Source organism: Phaethon aethereus, assembly GCF_964289735.1.
Source record: "Phaethon aethereus genome assembly, chromosome: 1".
Taxonomy (NCBI): Eukaryota; Metazoa; Chordata; class Aves; order Phaethontiformes; family Phaethontidae; genus Phaethon; species Phaethon aethereus.
In genome coordinates, this window is record NC_138575.1 from 88,947,158 (window position 1) to 88,969,879 (window position 22,722).

General features: G+C 38.6%; 1 protein-coding gene across 1 annotated transcript in view; it reads left to right on the top strand.

Moving 5' to 3' along the window:
• WARS2 (tryptophanyl tRNA synthetase 2, mitochondrial) overlaps positions 1–20,892 on the top strand; it is a gene marked incomplete at its 3' end in the record, with an annotated part of 44,387 nt that extends 23,495 nt beyond the window's left edge. Inside the window, exons 2-6 of the mRNA XM_082006294.1 lie at positions 232–489; positions 13,728–13,808; positions 15,538–15,623; positions 18,267–18,385; positions 20,444–20,892. Coding sequence (XP_081862420.1) covers positions 232–489; positions 13,728–13,808; positions 15,538–15,623; positions 18,267–18,385; positions 20,444–20,892 — 993 coding nt within the window. The remainder of the gene's footprint in view (positions 1–231; positions 490–13,727; positions 13,809–15,537; positions 15,624–18,266; positions 18,386–20,443) is intronic.
• Positions 20,893–22,722: the final 1,830 nt, after the last annotated feature.

A 22,722-nucleotide genomic window follows, 5' to 3' on the forward strand; every position in this document is an offset into this window, starting at 1 on the left:
GCAGCCTGACAGCTTAAAACTACACTAGTTGTCTGTCCCTCTGCAGTAAGATAGAGTATTTTGACTGACTTACTGCAATTATTTTTAGTCAATCCTGAGGTAATTTATACATTAATACACTGACAAGAGGAGAAAAGAGATAGGCATAAGTGACACTTCATTAATGACTTTAAAATGTAAAAGACTATGTAAAAAAAAGCATATGTTAATTTTACCAATGCTTTGTAACAGAATATGGTCATGGATCGGATTTTCTCTGGTATTCAGCCAACTGGGACGCCTCATCTGGGTAACTACCTTGGAGCCATTCAGAACTGGGTGAACCTGCAGGAGGAGTGCAGCTCAGTGCTATATAGCATTATGGACATGCACTCTCTCACCATGCCCAAGGAGCCAGCTGTCCTGCGCCAGAACATACTGGACACCACTGCTGCTGTCCTTGCCTGTGGTATTGACCCAAAGAAGTGTTTCCTGTTCCGACAGTCGCTGGTTAGTGCTCCTGTTACATTAGATTTGTTTTTCATTAAGTGGCTTTCCAGTCATGTTAATGAATGAGCATAGCATTACTGAACTCCTTTATCATCTTTGTGTCGGTGGTACAAATGTTAGCAAGGTTGGATTTCAAACTTGTCTCTTGCTGCTGTTTTGAAGTGGCTGAAGTCATGATTGAGTTCCCAGGCAGAGCTAAGAACTCGTGTGGGTTATGAGTAATATACCAAAAAGACCTGTTGGGAGAGCATTAATTTAGCTCATTAAGTCTCACTTTAGTTACAAAAGGTTAACTCATAAATGTGTAAACATCTGTGCAACCATAAAGGCAAGTAAAACATGCTCTTATGGTTTTGTATCAGCACCTACTGCTTAATCTGGCAACTGCACAGTATCTCCAACAGATGATTGGGATGGTAAGTTTTGTGTCAGTTCCATCGTAATCACCAGGACATTCTGTCTTCTCTGAGATTTTTTTTCCCTTCTTCACTGTAACCTCCTTTTCATATGCACCTTTATCCACCTGATCTGGTATGTGAAATATTTGCTGTTTCTCCTGACAACCCTAAAGGGTACAGGGTTTAACTTTCTACCTGGCTTATGTCAGCCTAGTGTATCACATGCTGCATTTGCCTGGAACACAACTTAGTTTCTTGCCTGATTAACTTTCTTTAACTGACTTTAAACTGGCAAACTTCTGTAATTTCCCACAGAGGCAGATGTGTCATAGCTTCTGCTCTTGTGAAGACATATTTAAACGGATGTCCGACTTGGAACAGAACTGCAAAGGTGATGTGCACAGGGTCTACATTTTATCAGTGAGAGATTAAATCATGGTATTGCATTCCTCCTTTGAACATCGTTCTTTACAGGCAGAGTTTCCTGTGGTTGTCAAACTGCAAATGACAATCACAGCTTCATATCCCTGGTGGCTATTGAAATAATGAAGACAGATGCATTTCCTGCTTCACTTTTCCTCTGTATTAAAAAAAATCTAAATAGATTAGCTCAGAATTCCAGTGGATGTATGTTTAAATTAGTTACCATCTTGGCTTTTAATTTGGCTCTACTTTGACTTAACTTCATTCACATTGAGACTGACATTAACTGGAATAATCTTAATGTGAGCCAGTGATGCAGTCAAAACCTGTCTGGAGTTTTGTTTTTTCTTGTTTTCAAGCAACTGAACAATTCGGTTTGTTACAACACAGGATCAGTGACTAGATACACAGAGAGGACTCCTCAGCCTAAAAAAGAGATGAGTTGCAGGTTATGGTTAGAGAGGAATAAAGTAAAGGTTTATAAAACTGCAAGTGAAGTGGAGAAAATAAATGGGGAGCAACTGTCTTATCCACTGAAGAACGTGACCTAACAGGTATCAAAATAAGTTAACACCTGGTAGATTCAGCACAAGCAAAACAGTGCGGCATTTCATGAAGTCCACAATTAGGTTACAGAACTCCTTGGGACAGGATAGAGCACATGCTGAAAGGTGTATGAATTCAAAAAAGGACTTGACAAATTAATCTGAAAAATGTGTTGAGGACTATTATACCTGAGGTGCCACCTGTGCAGGAAGTGCTGCAACCACAACTGGGACAATGTCTATGCTTTTCTGTACTTAACGCTCTTTTCTGTTGATTGTTGTCAGAGATGGATATTTGATCTGTTCCAGTGTTGCTTTTCTCATGTTCTTACGAGTCTAAAAGCTAAACTACTGCTATTCCAGGTTTTGCTAAAGCCAACACACAGCCTTCTCTTGAAGCCAGCAGATTACCAGTGAGAATCTTACATTGCAGTCAGCCACAGAAAGCATGTTTTATCTTTCACAATATAATAATGCAGTGATTGAGTCCCCAAAGAGAAAGTAACAGGCTCAAGAAATGAAGGACTGTAAGTGATGCTTCTACAGAACTGCCAACAACCAATGAAAACTTTAGATAGCTAGACTTGAAAAATGCCTTTATCAAACAAAAGCTTCCACCGAAGATTATTCTGGTTTATGTTACTCTGGTTAGGTTGGCCTCTGTTAAATAGACCACCTCTTATCTTAATTTTTCTGTGTGTCCTTATCTGTCCAGATATAATGTTTTTTCTTCTTATTCAATCTAAACCATTAAGTATGTTCTTTCTGTGGGTGGTGTCTGATGTCTTGAACCATATTCTTACTAATACTTATCACACATGTATCAATACAACTTTCAGAAGTGGCTGATTCTAGCAGATTTTTGTAAGCTCCTTGTCACACTGCAAGCAGAAGAGGACTATTACAGTTGTTTGTGAATCCAGACTGTTTCAGTAATGTTGACTTCCCAAAAACAAGTCTATTCAAGCTGTATGTAGTGGTCAGGTATACCTAGGTATGCACTATGGTCTGTTACAGTTGCATTGGCAGGACCAGACATTTCTCTGGAAGCAATTAAAAGGAATATATGTGTGTAGCTCTTGATGCAAGGAAAGGAGACAGGAACCTTGCTAATGTGTTTATTATTTTAGTATGATAATGAAATAGTACGTTATGGAATGTCATAATATTGAGATGATTGTTCCTAAAAACAAAGGTGTAAGATGAATTGCAGTTATTGCTAACCAAGAAAGTTTATTGCTTGATCTTGGATTGGTAATTGCTCTGTTTTCAAAAAAGGGTCTGGCTTCTCCTTTTCAGCCACCTTAGCAGTCTCCAAGGGCGGTCTAAAAGGCCACAATTTTATTTACAAACATTTGGCTGAGCTTTAAAGCGAAGTGACCAAAACTGATTGTATACTGAAATAGGTTGTACTTCCAGAGGTCATCAGGAAAGCAGTGAAAATCCAGCTGCAGATAGAGAACTGGTTTAGGTATCTGGTTATGGGCAAAAGTAGCTTTCCCTTTTCAAGACCAGATCAAACTGATAAATGAGTTCTCAGTATGTTAGCATGCTACAGTTATTGCTGTATTATCAATTCTATCTTGAAAATTACCAAATGTATAGATCACAGAAGTGCTACAGCAGTTACTTCTGCTTAACACTTCTGCTCAGTTTTTTTAAACAAACACCATGCGATGAAATTATTATGAAATAAGAATCACTAAAACCAGCTACAACTAATGACTGGTGGCACACTGATTCTGTAGCAGCATATAGTAGAATGAAATTTTTGCACTGCAGAAGTATGCTAGTGATGGTAAGCTCCCATTAAAGGAATTGCTCATGCCATCGCTGTTGTAAATACTCCTGTGTCCTCTTACTTCCTGTGGATTAACTTGGGCAAGAATGGTCTAGAATTGCTGAAGAGGGGTTTTTGTTTATTTTTTTAATTTGTTTGGTTTACTCTTTCTGTTGCTGCTTGTATTGCTTCTCTGCAATACGTTTGCCATATGTGAAAAAAATATTGATTACTTTGTTTCTCGAAAGACATGTGCATTTGGTAAGGGTTTCACTGTCAATAGGCTTTTATTTACAGCAGGGTTTATGCAGATCATATGTCTAATCCAGAGCTATCTGAAATACCTGCTTCCAGAGTTTTCCCACGTTTTATCATCCTTTCCAATACAAGCAAGAGACAAAAGGCTGAACAGTATTAATCACAGATTGACTGCTGGAAGAAAGTGTGGTGAGAACAGATACACCCTTCATGTTTACACTAGATCCAAAAGGTGCTGCTACAATAAGGATCCAGATGAAGTTGTCTTGGAGTCCCAGAATTTATTTCAGTGATTTGCCTTGCAAGAAAAATGAAATGAAAGTGAGAGGAATTTTGCATAGACTGATTTTTATTGTATTGCTTAGAGGGTGTATGGCCTCTGTTCTTATGTATCAGGTATTCAGCTAAGTTACCTATAAATGGAAAGTGCTAGTTTAATGAATATCAGGTTTATATGCTTCAGAATCTACCATTTGTAAATTAAAGTTTTTTATAACATACATAAACAGAAAGTTAATGGCCACCTGTATATTTGGTCTCCATACGTAGCAGTTCACCAAATACCTCCCACACTTATATTACCACTTACAAACTTGAACTCCAGCTTACAGAAGTAGTGGGTACAAAGCGCAAGTGATGTTAACCTGAAAATACTTAGAAGCAAGAAGGATGATGATGAAGATTTAAGGTAGTGCTTGGAACTGCATTTGTCGGTGGAGGGTTATAAACAAGCACATTTAATTATAGTGTCTTAGGAAAACACAACTGTGGAATATGTTGGACACTAGAATGGCCTCCCAGTGAGAGAAGCTCTTTCATTACAGCTTGATTAATTAAATTTTCTTAAGTAGGAAGACAAGTCATAGAAGAGTGACAATTTCTGTAAGAATACAAATAAATACATATTTCAAAATTACGCATTTTTATTTGGAGCACAGCTGCAAGATATATGAAATGCTCTTTGCTCTTAGAGAACATAATGTCAAGATACACTTTGAGTGACTGCTTTTGTGTACCAGGCATGAAAGAGAAGTAACACAATAATGACTTACACAACATATCCTGAAAATACTAGAAGAAAGAGCAAATATATTCCTTAAATTGTACCATAACTGATAAAAGCTGTAACAGTCGTCTTTCATAAAACTTAGAATGTTTTATTAAAAACAAAAAGGACTACAGGGTGGGGCGTTAAGGAAGACAGTAAGCAATCTGCACACATGGTAAGCTTCTATGGTATAAACCATTTTCTCTGATTCCTAGTGGGTACAATAACATGTTTCAGTTCTTACCCATAACCATCTTGTATCTCATCTGCTTCACAGTCAAAACAATTTTAGAAACTGATGTTGCTTTTATGTGGTCTTAGGCTGTTCTTCCTGTCCACCTACCTATCGTAGTAGACACATGCTAAATGTCCCAAGAGAAACTAAAATTCCATCAGAGTTGATTCAGCAGGCAGTGGTTGATATGCTGCACTAACACTTCTCTGAGGAGTCCTGTGAGTTTCTGGACAGCGTAATGTTCAGTTTCTGGGCGGAAAATTGCAGTTTTCAGCCTTCTGGATGGGGTGATTTATTTTTTTAGTATAATCAGCTGCAGTGTGCAAACAAATTGAAGCAGTAACTCTGGGAGGTGGGAATTTGCCAATTTGTCTTAGCCTTAACTCCAAAAGCCAAAATACAACAATTTAAATGTGTACACTAACTCTTTCACTGCTATTATTTTCCAGAAATATCCAGCTGCTTTGTTTTGTGGGCAGAGTTTGAATGAATTCACGCTACTTCTTGTCCAATTTTCAGAGGGGCTTAAAACTTCCATTGCATCATAGCCTGTAAATTCATTAATTTAGCATGGTCCATTGAAAACTTCTGTCATAAGAGGAAGTATGTGACTATTTAATTTAGAAAATTATTCTGCTTCTCTCATCTCTCTTTTTTCTCCCCCATAGGACTGAGCTAGACGTAACTAAAGCTCAATGGGAAGAAAAGTCATGATTCAGTAGGATTTTTTTTTTTTTTCTTCCTTAATTTACCTGGTTTATTCCATACTACTATTATGTAGCTGATTTATGTTCCTCTCTCCACCAATATTCTGGATACACCAAGCTAATTAATCGAAACAGTATTGCGGGTTAGACTAGGAGAATATTTCTGAAAAAGTTCATTTCATAATGAATAAAGAGAGGGAAAAGGATGCCTGAGCCAAATTACTGTGCTCTGTCTGGGTTTATAACCAGTATAACCTGATTCCACTAGGGGTATTCTTGGTCATGCTCTTTCTAAAGGAGAGTCACATCTTATTTCTGTGAGTTTTAGCCAAATATAAACAACAATAAGTTATTAAATTGTTCAAAGATAATAGTGAAAGCTGTAAATACTGCTGGATTTACCAATGACAGCTAGATAACCACACCTCAATTAATACATTGGTTAACATGTTCTTTAAATCAGATGTTTCCTTTGTAACCACGAACATATTCCACCTACACTTGAATTGTTTCTTTGAACAGGAATTTGGGTTACAATGTCAAATTCTCTGTCAGAAGTATCTTACTGGGTGTTCAGTTGCTGTGTGCATTTGATTCAAGAGCAGTCTAATTTGTCTTGTTTATGGCCCCATTATTCTCTCTAGCTGTATAATATAGAGATGCATTACGAGTATCTTGAACACATTGTTTGCGACCTTAGGCATTAATAAAATCTTACCTCTTATTTAAAAAAAAATGAATGTGAGCAACACTTTCTTCTAAAAGACCTCTTTAAAGGATCTGCTCACGATATCCATGCCTTTCCCTCTGTTATTGTTCTTGAATCTCATTGCTTGCTGTCGTCCTCAGCTGTATACCTCAGTGTAAGAAGTCATCTAGAATTACTTGAACTAAAAGGAGCTATAGGTTTTCCATGTATATATCATCAACTGTGGCTATGGCCAGGGAATAACAGCAATAACATGGTAGGGAATACCTAGGATAAAGGACAAAGTAATAGATGTGCAGGGAGATGCCCTGAGGTTGTACTTCAGCATATAACACCCCAGAGATGATCCAAGTGTACAGTGTGATCCGAGTTTAATAACATCAAATGGCCACACAAGTGAACAATTAAGAAGCTATTTGTAAAGAGGGAGGAGCAGGGCGCGCAGCCATGTGAAGAAACAGAGATGTTTGTGCCTTCTAGATAACTGTGCATGATCATTTGGAGGTGCTCACCTCTGTTAAATAAGCATGCTTAAAAAAAATAAAATAAAAGGAATCTGACTATGTAGACTCAGGCTTGTCGGGCCACAAGGAAGGAACGTTAAGTAGTTTGTTCTGGAAATAACTGATTAGTGATTAGCAAGCCAGGCTGTGGGGGATGCTTAATGCAATGGAAATTGAAGGAGGAAATCTGTCGTTGGTAATAGCAGAGAGATGACCATCTTGACCCTTTGAGAAATGTTGATGGTTTTTACAGACTTGTAACAGATTAGGAAAGAAAACTGTGTTAAAGTGGGTGAGAGCACAGAGTAGGAAGAAAGAGAGAAACGTGATGTTTTTACTGAGAAAAGCAAAGGGTATTATTTGGGCTGTCTAAAAAGAGGGGTTCACTATATGGATCTGGTTAAGCTTTTTTTGTGAAAACTGCTAAGTGGGAAATAGTTGGCTTTGTAAGGAAAACAATAAATAGAGGTTTTATAAGACTGTTAGTCCTCCAAATATTTTCAACCAAGCTGCAAAAAATATTTCCTGAGGAAATAATGTTTATATTGAAAACAGGCTGTTATATTCTTTCAGGACACAAAAGTACCTGAAGTTGACATGAAGGATTTACTGGATTAGATAGCTGTTTTTCAGAGTTACCAATGATTGTGACATTCCTGGAAGTTGGTTTGACATACAGTTCAGGAACTGTCACTGGTTGTTTGTTTTGTTCATTGGAGATGTAATTCTGTTTTTCTGCATTTTGTAGTATTTTTATACTGGGGCATTTAGGGAGAGAGCACTACTGAGAAACTGATGTCTTCGTTAGAGAAGAGCTAAGCTAATTATTATCTGTTCTCTTTCAGGAAGGTGGGGTGCTCCTGAAGTACAGGAGGGTACTCCCGTTGTCAGATTTTAAAATACAAACCAAATTAAGTTCTTTACTATTTCAAATATACACAGAATACCCTTAATTGATTGGCACTCTATATAACTTGTATTTCTTGGATTTGTAGTTAGATTTTGTGTGAACTCCTTTAAAAAAAAATTAAAATAAAAAAATAAGCAAAAGACCTCTTTGACAGTCCTACTCTTTTTAATGAAAATTGTGTGAAAAGTGATGCTTCTTTGACAAAGGTCTTCCTTGTGATGGCATGATGAATGCTGCCTAACAGAATAGGAGGCAACTGAAAATCATTTGACAGATTGATACAAAGATGAGGTATCTTTTCTATGTTTCATTTCGATGTTAAATGAGATGAGACAAGCTGCAAATTTAGTACAGGGAGCAATAGTATTAAACTTCAACTATCCACATATAGCCTTTATCAGAATGAGACATACAGGTAAAATTTTTTGATGTAATAAATTATGCTTCCTAGTTTTACAGTCTGTTAGAAATGACGCCATTCTACATTTGCTTTTGGATGGTGCACAGGACCTAGTTCAGGATGTTTTAGTGGAAAGCTCTCAGTAGTAGCAACCTCATTATAGCAGTGTTTGGCATTATGGCTGGAGAGAGCAGACCAAATAAAATGCATGAATGTTCTATTTCAAGAAGGGGAACTAGGTGAAAATGAAGTCCAGTTATCAGGAACAAATAAGCAAAAAGCAAGAAAGCTACAACTATCCTGGAGGTCATGCTTAAAAAAAAACCAAGCAACAAAAACCAAAAACACAAACCAAAAAAACCCCAGCAACAGTTAAATGTGTGACACCATTCATGAAGAAAACATTGGTCCAGCAAATCCCTTTCCATTGTTCCGTAAGTTAGGATGCAATCATAGGAAAAGATTAGATTTTCAGAAGGGAAAACTTGCCCAAATTAGAAAAACAAGAAAGCATATAAAATTTGCAAGTCCGTTTTGTTTTTTTTTTTAAACAAAAAATTAAGGGCACTAACAAAGAATTTGAGGAGCACCTAGCACAAGATTCTTAAGCTGGTAACTAAGTGGTCTTGCATCAAAAACAGGAGGTCATTTAGGGGATCAGTGAGCACAAAGTATAGGAGACACTCAGGGTTGTTAAGGCCCTAAGAGCAAGGCTCAGTTCTTGGTATTGGACTTTGCTGCTGAAGGTATTGGGAAGGTTGCCACTTTGTGCGTTTTGTCACAGCAGATCAGAAGAGCTAAGTCAGTTTATTGTAAATTTACAGAAACCATGAGGTAAAGATAAGAGAGTTTAGGCACCAGATAGCATTAAGCTGGGAGTCTGAAAAAAACTCAGATGTGAAATGGCAGAGCTGGTGGCCAAGGCGTGCAGTCTGACACCATTAATAGTCACTGTGACAGAGGAATAATAGATTGAAGTCATGTTGGCAGCACACAAGCAGAGCTCTAAATGGGGCCCCAGAAACTACAAACTGATTATTTTGACTTTCGTCTTAATGGGGATGATAGAGTCTTCAACAAAGAATAAGACACTGGGTGCATGAGTAAACAGTCTCTGTGGACAGTCACTATGGTTTCTTTAAAGGAAAATCCTATTTCACTAAACTGCTGAACTCTGTGAGGGTGTCAGTAAGCGTGTGGATAATGGGCATCCCAGGAACATAATGGATTTGAATTTTTTTAAAAGCCTTTGGCATGGTTCTATATAAATTCTTTTTTTTTTTAATGTATTGGAGAAAATGTTCATTACTTGTTTGCAGCTGGATAGAGTTGAAAGCCAAATAGGATATAGTGATCACTTTTTTTTTAATGGCAGTGGTCATGTCCCTCAGGATTTGTGCTGGGAGCAGTTCTGGTCAACATCTTCATTCATGACCTGAAGAAGATAGTGAACAGAAATTTGTGGGTAGTGCAAAGTTCTTCTGGGTAGTCAAATGCTATGCCAAGGAAAGGAACTCCAAAAGGACTCATAAAACAGAGTGGGTAGGCAAATTAGTGGTAGAAGAATTTTAAATGCAAAGTGAAGCATCTAGGTAAAAGTAATCTAAACCACCTGTACACGGTATTGAGCTGAGTCACAACACAGCAAAAAAGTCTTGGAGTCATCATTGGCAGTTCTCTGCAATCATTGGCTCAGCACAAGTAATTTTCAAAAAAGTGAACAATATGTCACCATCACCAGGTCTCCAGGAATGGTATTGAGAAGAAGACAAAGGTGATGTCACTATACAAAACCTTAGTGTGCCCATATCTTGAATATCAGGTAGAGCTTTAGTGTCTGCATCTCAAGAAGAAAGTAGTGAATTAGAGATGATAGAAAGAAGGGGAATTAATGCTGCAGGGGATAGAGTAGCTGCATTAAAAGGAAAAATTTAGAAGTCTGGGATGCTTCAGTTCAAAGAGGAGAAAGGTGAGGTTTAGATGCAATCAAAGTTTACAAAATCAGAAAAGCACTGGATAAACTGATCGTGGAATTGTTCACCGAATTGTGCAATACAATAAACAGGTGTCATTCAAAACTATTTAGTGGATAAATGAAAGTACTTTACACATCAGGTTTGAACCTCTGGAGCTTGTTGCTGCATGTAGTTGTGAAGTGGGCAATGTTAGCAGGTTCAGAAAGGAATTAGACACGTTAATGGGGAACGTGTGTACTAACAGGACTGCACCAGGGATAATACATTCTGATATTCCCTAGTACAACCATTCTGGATGCTGGAGAAGTATAAGGGGAAGATACTGTAAGAAGCAATAGGCTCATGTTCTCGCCCTAAATGCCATCTCTTGTTGCTACTCCTGGAAACAGAGTGCTAGGCTGCAGCTACCTCTGTTGTGATCCAGTACAATATTATTTCTTACATTCTTATGTTTTGGTTGTTCAATGAAGACATTTGCTCAGAATTTTAAATGGACTCGGAGCAAGAGGCTGACTGAGTTTGCCCGAGAGAATGGCTTCTCCTAAACTGTGATCCATTAGTATTGCTCAGTGCCAGAAATGAAGAGTAAACTGGGCCTTTATTTTACTGGTATCATATACATCTTCAATTCTTCCAGTTTCTTTGTATCCACAGTTATCCAATCAAAGTGATGGAGTACTGTAACTTAATGAGTAACCACATTTGATCTGATGCACAGTGACTGACCAAATGCAGCAATTACCTGCCTCTCTTGCCAAGTAAAACACAGTAGCTTAAACCATGATTTAGTCTGACAAATGATTTGTGGTTTAAGCCTAGTACCTTCTGATTCACAGACCAACATACAGTCAGTTACTGCAATTTGGGTGATGAATGTTAACTCATTAGGCTCCAGTACTGAAATTTTTTCCAACTGAAATCTTTACCTTTCTGTGCACTTTTTTATATTTTCTCCTGCTTTTATTAGGCTTTTTCTTCACCGTATTCAGCACTCTAGCCTTACTTAGGAAAGGACTGTGTGTGTTTGAGGATTAGAAGTGAGTATGACTTGCTAGGACACAGAACTGTGGATTCAACTCAACAAATGCTGTTTAGATCACTTGGTGTTTCGGTAACTGATGTAATGTCAAAGCCACTGATGCAGTGAAACTCACGTGCAGTCTTGGCTGTGGAAGCAATGTCTGACAGAGCTGGATCAACGGCTGCATAGCTTTTAAAGTGAGTCCTTGTCAACACAAGTGCAACAGAGCACCATCTCCTCTCTATCCGTGACTAGAAGAAAGGAATGAGAAACCACTTTGAACCAGATGGTGATTCCTTCTAAATTAAATAGGGGTCTTGAGCTCAGTATTTCCTATAAAGTTCAGCTCACTCTTTGTGTCTTGCAGAAGGTACATTTGGTGCATCTTGCTGCACTTTGTCTTGTGCACAGAAGATTGCAGGTCAAATAAGCATGAGGAAATGAAAAGAAAAAAAGAAAAAAAAAGGGAAAGGCAAAAAGAAGGGAATGAGAATCAACCTGGAATAGTTCATCTCTAACTGCTGAGCTGTTGTCTTGAGGTCAGATACCTCTATACAACAGGTGCAACCAAAATAGTCTAATTACTGTTAGCTAGGAAATTACTACATTTAAATTGTGACAATGAAGAATTGCCATTAACAGTGCTAGTAATTCTTACTTGTTAACAAACACTTTTTACTGCCTTCCTTCTGGATTATTATATCATGTTGCAAGCATGAAGCTTTGAACATCTTTGAGATGGTTAGCATGCTTTTAAACCACCAAACCTGCCAATACAGAAAAGAGTGAATCAAACATGTAAGCAAAGGAATAGAACATAGATCACCTTTTTCTTTTGATGATTATTGTGTATATAGCTAACTAATAACAGACAAAATGACAGGGAAGAGAAAGAACAGTGTATGTGTCAGCACTGCTTGCCTCTCTTACTAATCCTAAAATGAATATTTGAAATGGAAAAGCTGAAGAATGTATATAAAGAAGCTAAACACGGATTCATCCAACAGCGGTTGTTGCACAGCACATTTCTTGTCTCTGCCTGTAGAAAGCCTTCCTCTTAGCAGGAGGGGGCAATCACTCTGCCTGATGTCTTTCTGAAACTATTAAAATTCCACTATCACTGTAATCTCCCCAGAATGTTAAAATGAAGAGTTTGTTGTGTGACCTTAAATGGGATCTTTACTCCTCTCTCATCTTTTCAAACCACCCTTGTAGCAAAGGGTATGTGGAGGCCTGATACTTCTCTTTCACCTGCAGATCAGTATTAGTTTTGATACTATTGAAGAACTGAGGAACAAATTAAGCCACAATTCAGGCTGTTCTGTAGTTTGACTTCAGCTATTATTCCTGTTTTGCAGACCAATGAGGGTCCTTAAGACCTGTTAGTTTACCCAAAGCCCCAAGAAGCCTCACCTGGACCCTCCACCCATGCACCTTCTTCCCAGTGCCCCAGGAGCTCTGCTTAGGCTCAGGCTCAGGCTCCCAGTTTTCACCTGAGCTATGTCACAGTGTACCTGTGCTCAATCCTGTCCCTGACCCAATTTTCTCACTGGGCTTCCTGGATTGATCTCAGATGGGACTAATTACCTTGCTATGTCTGATGGTCACCAGACTGTCACCATCACTACACCTGTCCTGATAGATACTGCAGGACATTGTCCTGGTCAGGGAGGTGACTGTTCCTGCCTGGCTTATAGCTGTCTGCAGCCACAGAGCGTGGAGCAGCCCAGCTCTTCTTGTTCCCTAGCTATTAGTTATCTCAGGCTTCTGTGAAGGACCTGTGCTTTATTAGACTGCCAGACATGCTGCAGTGTAATGTAGCTCAGGCAAGGACTATGAGCAGTCTGGCCTGAGCTTAAGTGAGGCTCCTGGGGCCATAGAAAGAGAGTGTGGGTGGAGTGCTCAGATGAGGCTGGTGAGGGCAATTAAGGGAAATTAGTGCAGGGCACTGATGTAGCAGAAATGAAGTTTGGGTAACTTATTGGCACTGGAAATGAGAAAGGCAAGGAAGTCTTGTAGCTATTAATGTACAGTGGCCAGCAGTTGATTAGTTTACATGTACATTCAACTCAGTTATTGCTAAAGCATTTTCTTTCTTTTTTAGAATATGAGTGGATAGGATCAAGGACCTTGCTATGCTGCTTGAATGTTCAATCCATGTGGTGTCCAGAACTTTCCATTAGCTTGTCACTTGACCTTGCTGAAAAAATAATTGACAAAAATTAATTATTTTCTGATCTCTGATACTGTTTATCTGTATCGATGTTAAGAAAATATGTATATAAATGTAGAAGATTAAAACAGATTCTGACTTTGTACTTCCAGGTTCCTGAGCATGCAGAACTTGCATGGATTCTTGGGTGCTTAACTAACGTACCACGTCTGCTACGCTTGCCCCAGTGGAAGGTATGGACAGTTTCACAAATTGAAAGGAAACGTATGGGAATTCAGTAGAACTGCTGTCCTTGAAATACTTGTTATCTGTGAAGCACCAACTGTAGCTTGGTTATCCTTGCTTTACGTTTAAGTAATTCTCTAGTCCTGTGGTGGAAGGAGGAAAATGTGTCTTTCCAGGTCTGTTGTTTCCAGTGAAGGTTTTTCTGCTGGAAGGTACAGGATACTATTTTTGGCAGAGACTTGCAGAAACTGTACTAAATAGGAAGGTTGTTCAGTGTTGTTAAACTGATTTTGCTAGAATGCTTGGAGTTATTTCAATGCTTATTTAATAATGCAAAACAACTACAAAATATCACAGTGGAAGCCTTACGCCTTGCTGATTAAGAAGTTCCATAAACAGCTTTTCTTTTTCCACTGTGAAGAATTTTATGGAAGAGGGTGCAAAAGAAGCATATGTTGGAAGAGAAGTATAGAAATTATAAATATTAAAAATGTACTGAGTGTTAAAGTTAGTGCACCTTAAATGTTTGCCTTTACAAGTTTCAAGTGTTCATGTTCTTAATCTTGGTACTGCATCAGCATGACTGCATCAACTGGATTCTTGCATTTAATTTCCTTGTATTGTATTTGGTATCTAGTAAGCAGGAAGACCAAAAGGCAGGAGAGAGAAGTATCAAAAAAGGAAAAAAAAAAATCTTAAGAGCAGTTCTGCTTGCAGAGTTCAGAGCAGTCTTAAATACCTCCAGATGTTTTCTTTTTTCCTATTTTTCTTCTTAATTAAATAAAAACAGTAAAACTTAAATACAGCAACCAGCGTTAATGCATGGCATAGATTAAAGCCAACCTTTTCAAACCTGAGGTTCTAAAGTTAAGCTCTTAAATCCAGCTTTGACTGGATTGACTTTCCAAATCTACAGATAGGTGTTACAGGTGCTAGACTTTGCAAATTAGGTCCCCTGAACCCTAGGCACTTAGAGATGTAGACAGAAGACAGAATCTGTATGAGAGGGTGAGAAAAATCTAAAGATATTTGAATAGCCTTAATGAAATAATCAAGATCTTTCAGGATTTTAGTTGTATTTATTGTTAAAAGCTAAAAGTAGATAAGCCATTGCTAGAACAGAATGAGTATCTGTAGCCTGACTACCTTGGTTTAAATAATCCATATCCTAGAGCGGTAAACGACTTCAGGACAGTGGGTGGATTGTTGGGAGCAGCGTGAACTAATGGAGAGAACACTGGACTCTGACTCTGTAGTTCTGCGTTCTCCTCCTAGCTGTCACTGACTCTCCTGGTGACTGTGTGTGATCACTGTGTCTTAATCTCTTTTCTGTGAATCACAGGTATTAATGCCTTTTTATATCTTACCATAAAGTGTTTCAAAAATTTACTGATGAAAATGCTATTTAAAAAGAAGGGGGGTATCAATAATAACTTTAATAACCCAGCCTGATTGTTTTGTATTTGTAATAATTTCTATTAGTAAGATTACAAACAGAAAGAAAACACAAGCCTATGTTTTCTTCCCACTTCAATATCATAATAGGGAAATTAATAAATATAGGACATGAAATGGCATGTGTGTATCCACAAGGAGTGGATTTTGCATGGCACACTTTTCTCTAGAGTTACACAATAAGTTACTCAAATTAGTCAGAATTCTAATTTATTAAAATCATAGACTTTGAATAACGTTAGCCAAAAGGGTGATTCCTCTCTGTTTTTCTCTTGCAAACAGATGAAGCGTGCCAGCCAGAATAATGAAGGAACCGTTGGTTTGTTGACTTATCCTGTGCTTCAAGCAGCAGATATTTTGCTGTACAAGTAAGAGGCAGAATGTGAGCCTATGGGCAATGTCCGATCAGCTGCATTAGAATGAATGTTCATCAGGTCAACAGGCTAACTTACTAAGTGGGAAAGCTGGGCGTGATTAGATCAGAAGATTGGAAATGGATGACAGCTTTTTTGCCTCTCAAGTGGCTGCCTGAAATATAGACTGGTTTGAAAGCAACTGACAGCGCTGTAAAGAGAAAAAGCTGGTCACTTCAGAACAATTCTTAGGGAATTATAACACATTGATGTTTAATTATACATATTACATGTTCACATGCACACATATTTTTTTAAGTAGTTATACTTTATTTTATGCAGTGTTATGCTTTATTTTATGCAGTGTACTGTAGAGATACTTAAGCTGGCTGCATATAGTATACCCATATTAGTGTGGGATTCTGTGTAGGCCTGTTGATACTGATGAAAAAATGAATCATTTACTTCACCTTGTGGTACCTGGGCTAGTTGAATATTCTCTGTGGTGTACTATGTGCTGCAATGGAAATACATGCTACTGAGGGACTGGTGACTGAGCGTGCCTGAGTTTGTAGCCTAGCTGATAGAACTTCTAGTGCATTGTCGTGACTGGTTGTATTTAATGTTTTAAACTGTCTCAATAAGTAAATGTCAAAGACATTGCACCATGTATTAATTGTTTTTATGTTCTGAGCGTATGTACTTTGTGGAATTGTTCTGAAGTTGTGGGTATTTGTTGGGATAGAGAAGTAATACAGAACTATGAGGGCAGCGACTTTAGGAGGACAGAGTAACTGAGACTGGCAAGTTGTTAACCTAGAAAAATCTATCTAGAGAAATTTAATCCTAAGGGAAAACAGTAATGTTAGAAGACCAGTAGATGATATTTCTAATTCACTTGAATTTTAACTAGAAATAATGGGAAGCAAAAGTCAGAATTAATTTGAACGTTAAAATAATCTTCTAAGCAATGAGTCTTACTTGATTGTCAAGCAGTGTTTAAGGGTGAAATTTAGACAACTTTATCAGAAATCACCTTGTTTTGATTGAGCTCAACCATGTACATCTTTCCCATTTCTAATAAGATCATGTGATTCATCATTCATTAGTGCAGCCTGTGATTTGTTTGCTACCATGTGTATTAACAGCAGGCTATCCAGACAGAGCACGAAACAAAGAAGTAAAAGAGAAACACTATCTCTTTGAAGAAATTTGACATAATATCTTTAATAAGAAATGTTTTAATGTGAAAACATAATATAGGGAACAAGAATCAGGGAGAAATGGAAACACAGGAAGGGAATGGCAGTCATGAAGAAGAATTAAGAGCTGAAGGAGGGGGAGAAACAGTACTAATTCAGACGAACCAAGGATCAGAGAGACAGGAAAATGGACAGAAGGTGAATATATGACACTAAGGAATAAAAATAGCGTCAGGACAGAAATATTAAAAAAACAGCAAGGAAAAAGGCAAAGAATCATGCAGAGGCATTTATAAAGACAATATGTTTTCTGTTTAGTGGCAAACTTTGTGAAAATGGAACCATTTTGGCATATGGAAACACTTCTTTTGACCCGCTTAAAGTATATTGATCATGGTAACTGATTTTCTTTCTGTTAGTTTATAGGCCACTGTGATTTCCTATTGGCTACTGTAACTGTTTTTAGGTTGCCTTGCTGATTGTTTCGTGGGGAATAAAGGTGGACAAAATGATTCCTGGATGTCAGCCCAGTAATTTAGAATCGGAAGGAAGGAAGGAGTACCGTGTTGAACTGAAATTTTCTGGGAACTTAAAAGATGCATAGTGAACTTTCTTACACTGGAACATATCCAGGATGCGGAGCTGAATAACCCACAAGCCTTAGAAAAAAAATCTGCTGGGGGAGGGGAGAGTAATCAGAAGCTGGCAAGGCTTCAAGTCAAGAATCATACATTTTTAGCAAGTATGATTAACTGTGGGAAAGAATCACCAGGGGAAGTAATGGATTCTTCACCTCCTCATGTTCTCTGATGCAGATTGTGTTTTCCTCCAGAGCTGCATTCAAGCTATTGAGTTCAATACAGAAGATCAAATGATCCTTTGATCCTAACAGTTCTAATCTATGAATGCTAACACTTGTGGCAGTAGAGGCACTGGCCCACATGATATTTAAATAATGATGACCCATGAGGAAGAACTACTCTCTTCTTTCTTCCCTTGATAAATCTACAGTACTAACTTATCAACAACAGTTATGTTTTCCTGAGATTTGACAAAGCAAGGTGCTTGCGCTTTACGCCTTGCAGACCTTTCTTACTTTGTTTGCATGCTGTAACACATGCTCTTTGATCTCTAAAGAGACAGAAGGAGATACTACAAAAACCTTTCTTTGGGCTGAGTTTAATGATGTGCTCTTATTGGTATATTTACCATGTATGTTTTCATGAAGGGCTATTTTTGCCTTTGGAGATGTGTTTCAGTCCAGCAGAAAAAGCAGACTCATCCTGGAATACAGTCGGTTTGGGATCTTGTTCCCACAGCACCTATATCTAGCTGGGACTGAGTGTTTGGCTCGATGTGGCCCTCAGTCATGGCAGAAGCTGTGACAGTCTTGAGTATCATTTCAGCAGAACCAGAGAGCTTTACTGAGTTTCCTGTATCTGTCTTTTATTAAAAGGTCAACACATGTTCCTGTTGGAGAAGATCAAGTCCTGCACCTGGAACTATCCCAAGATATAGCACAACATTTCAACAAGAAATACGGAGAATTCTTTCCTGTGCCCAAAGCCATTTTAAGTGAGCTGGTTTTGTGGTTTGGGTTTGGTTTTTTTTTTCCCCCTTAACTGTACTTCAAGGTTGAAGATGGATTTAAATATTGTGGAAATAGTTTCAGGGACCAAGAAAAGGGAGCAAACTCATGCTAAGGGAGTGGAAAATCAAAAACTGACAACAAGAGACTACAGGCTGTGAAATTGAACTCCCAAGATAGACATAAGGCTTTACAAATCCCCAGTAGAGGAATGTATGCGACGTCTGGTATTCTAGTCCAGGGGGCCAGATGCACTCTGCTGCTGCCAGTCAGCCTTGCTCTTCAAGTATTGGACCTTTTAAGAGTAGGGTCTCTGCTCCATGTTGCTCATTCAGGAGACAGTTAAGAAACAAGATGAGACCTCTAGCAAGCAGAATTCTTCAGTGTCTGAATGGTAGATGTTCACATTAAGCGTGCTAAACAGCTTGTAGGTTTATTGTTACAGTGCTCAAAAATCTTTTAAGTGTGTTTAATATATACTTGCATACTTCAGTAAGGGTCTCTTACAGAGCTTAGACTTCTCATTTTTGATCTTAGACTCAGGGAGACTTATAAGGAAAATCTCAGCCATTTTTGAGCTATAAGGTCATAGGCCAGGGGGTGAGGAGGAGTCAGATGGCGCAAATGGCATGTTTGTTAAGAAACGTGAAGAATTGGGCAAGGAAGAAGCATTGCATCTTTGTTGTAAGTAATGTAGAGGAATGCACAGCAGAGACCTTCGCCCTTAAAAGGGCAAGGAGCTCTCACCTTAGAAAAGACAGGCAGTAATAAACCTTTCTCAATTTTCAAGCCTTAGTGACAAAAATGGTGTTATATCCCAGAGTGGAGCTTAGAGAATACTAGGTATTGCAAGGTCTGCAGTTTCTAATGAAAAACTAAATACTAAGCACTGTAATGAGGAGCTGAATATAGCCTATGGTGCAGGCAAGACTGTTTCCCAGGAAATAAAAAGCTCAATTTAAAGGTGGGGGGGGCGGGAATTGACATTTTCCTCATGAAATGCATACCTTCGTTAGTGCACAAGTACATGCAAACCAATGAAATATCCTAGATGAATGGAGGAGTTAGAGACCTATTCAGACTCACTGGCAATAGGCAGTTAGATTACCTGGAGTCCTTCAAATGTACAGAAAACAGACAGACCAAAAGGTGATTCAAAACAGAGCGCTTTCTGGGGAAGTCTGATTTTTACCCCAGAAGAACACTTATCCCTTCACTGAGTACATAGGTTGTCTATAAGGAGCATGCAGGTAATTTAGTTGTATTAGGTGTCTAAAAACAATTGGTGTGAGTACTTTCTAGATCAGTGGTACTTTGTGTACTCCACGAATCATGATTCTTGGGGAAAGACTAAAACAGTTTGGGTTTATGCTGTTAAAGAAAGTACTTTGCAATATTCCCCTAATGCTACTATTCTATTTCATGTACACGTATATATCTTAGCAGTTTGTACAATACCCACACCTCTCTTACCTGAACAGTGCTTTCCCTCTAATGGAGTTGGTTAGTGTTCAGTTAGGGAACTTTTAATAACTGTCTTTATTGATATTTAGGAGAATTACCAAGAGATTTTGGGTGAAAGATTTTCCTAAAGCAAGGAGATTAAATGTTCTGGGATTCCTTTTTTACCAGTGGATTTAACCTGTTTCTCCACTGTTACAGAACCTTTCAGTAATGTGTGGTCTGTGCTTTCTGGGTAACTTGTCCCCAGTGCCTGGAATACAAGGGAGGAGAGAGTTTTTAGAGAAGATCAGCATGTAATCATAGAAAATATTAGGAAGCGTCCCAGCAGAAGTTTCTGCTTGGTGAGGAGGAGAGAAAGGGAGCAGGTTTTCATTTAGTTTATGGGAGAAGAACAGTGTCTTAGAAGGACAGGAAGGGCATAAGGACTAAATAGGAGTATATGCTATTGTCCTCACAAATCATTTTTAAGTAAGGATAAACAGATAACTTTGTCATGCTGCTACAAATTGTTCTTAGCAACTGTCATAAGAAACCATTGTCTGTGTGTGCTCATAATTATCCCTCCCTTTTTTTTTTTTAAGGTACAACAAAGAAAATAAAGTCCCTCAGAGATCCGACAGTGAAGATGTCCAAGTCAGATCCACAGAAGTTAGCTACTGTTAATATTGCGGACAGCCCTGATGAAATTGTGCTGAAATTCCGCAAAGCTGTGACTGACTTTACCTCTGAGGTGACCTACGACCCAGCCGGTCGCCCTGGTGTCTCCAATCTGGTGTCCATTCATGCTGCAGTAACGGGGCTTAGCATCAAAGAAGTGCTGCACCAATCTGCTGGTCTCGACACTGCTCACTACAAAATGGTGGTAGCAGAGTCAGTCATTCAAAAATTTGCACCTATCAGGAAAGAAATCAAGAAACTCCAGGAAGACAAATCCCATCTAATAAAGGTTTTAGAGGATGGAGCAGAGAAAGCCAAAGAACTGGCAGCTCCCATCTATCAAGAAATAAGGCGACTGGTGGGATTTCAGTAGAGACTGCTGAGTAGTTGCAAGGACTTTTGGTTCCTGGGACAGACATTTTGGTTTTTGTATCTTCTTAATCATTTTAGTTTGAAACAAAAACTTTTTTCCTGGAAAATCCAAGTAGAACATTGAAGGTGTTTGCATTAAAAAATGTGCACAAAGCCAGATGTTTCCAGTGGGACCAGCATTGAGCTTGTGCGGGTAGTCAAAGAGGGAGGGCAGAAACAATCACAATTCATGAAGAAATCCCACAAAAGCAGAACATAGGGTTGCCCAAATGGGGTTTTGGGTTTTTCCATTGACCACTGCAAGAAGCTGAGGTATAGGCAAGGTGATCAGAATCCAGCAGAAAGATTTGTAATCTTCTCAAGAATATCCTTAGCTGTGCATGTGATCTTGTTACAGATGGACAGTTAATCCCAGTTGGTGGTTATTCAGCTTTGATACGGTAGTTGAGCGTGTTCTTGGATAACCAGAATAACTAAGCACAGGCTTACAGATCAAAATGCTCAGGGTGATGAAGAGAGAACCTACTGCCTTTCCCTATTGCATCTTCAAACTCAGTGTAATTTTGTATCTGCATCTAGTTTGTGTGAAAGTGAGTCAGTGTGTCTTATGGATATGGATATCCATACTCTAAAAGTCACAGTGACTACTGTACTAGATGGCCTCTTGATAGTCACTCCAAAGAATCCAGAGAGTGGACTTGAATTTTACTTCTGCTACCTGTGCCATCCTGCTTGGTCAGGTCTAAGGTGCTTCAGTGAGAAACAACACATGCTTCAGCTGCTCCTATTCCACCTGCTGTTCGGTTTAGCAGGGAGCTCCAGGATTTTCTGTTCAGCATCAGGTCTAAGATTCCTTTAGAAAATGTGCAGGGTGTAATCCTGTGTGAGAGAAATCTTAGGTTGAGAAATCAGAGAACTTTCTGTAAAATTTACAAAATTACTTGTTTAGAAAATTGTGCTGAGGTCAGAGACAGAATGGGATTATTAAATAAATCTCTATGAAATCTTACCACTGAGCCTCAAGAAAACTCAGTGATGGGAGAACAGTGTTAGCCTCTGCTGATCTTAGGCCTCACAAGACCCACATACTGGGATCCATGGACCAGGGTATTTGTTGGAGAGCATGTGGCAAAGGGGAGTTGCCAAAAGGAGACACCCTCTTTTGAAGCAAGGGTAGTAGTACATGTTAAAAGGTAATGAAAGCCCTCCAGGTCCTGTGCCAGCATATTAGGTGTATCATTGCACTTACTGGTGCTGTGTTTGAAATCACTATACAGTAATGTAAATTGACTTCATCCTGTACTCTGGCAGCTAGTAACCATTGTAGGCCTTTGCCATTTGTCATGAAGGATTGCAGTCTTACATGACTGAGTTAGTAGAACTGGGGCAGGGGCAGGTGGGTGTCTATGTAGTGCAGTTGTTTGTTTTTTTAAAAAAAAATGTAGTTTTATATTTTGTTAATTGTAGTGAGGTGATTCAGAAAGAATTATTTTGCTAAACAAGAAGTTGTGGACTAAGCATCTGTGGAGACCTGTATTCATTTGTTAGGGATCTGGAGAACTGCCATGCAAGAACTTGATGATGACAGAGTTTCTAAAGTTAGTCAAGACTAGGGGAGCACAAGGAATGGAGACAGAATGATGGGGAACCAAACTCAGTGTAGACAAGTCCAGGGTAATGTCCTCTGGAAAGAAAAAGTGTATTCAAAAATAGTCCTTGGTTTCAAATTAGCTGTAGTGGATTAGGAAAGAGCACAGTTATAACTGCGCATATTCAGCTAGTTCTACAAAACTTTTGTCAGTGTTTAACAGTTGGCATTAGTCTGCATGAG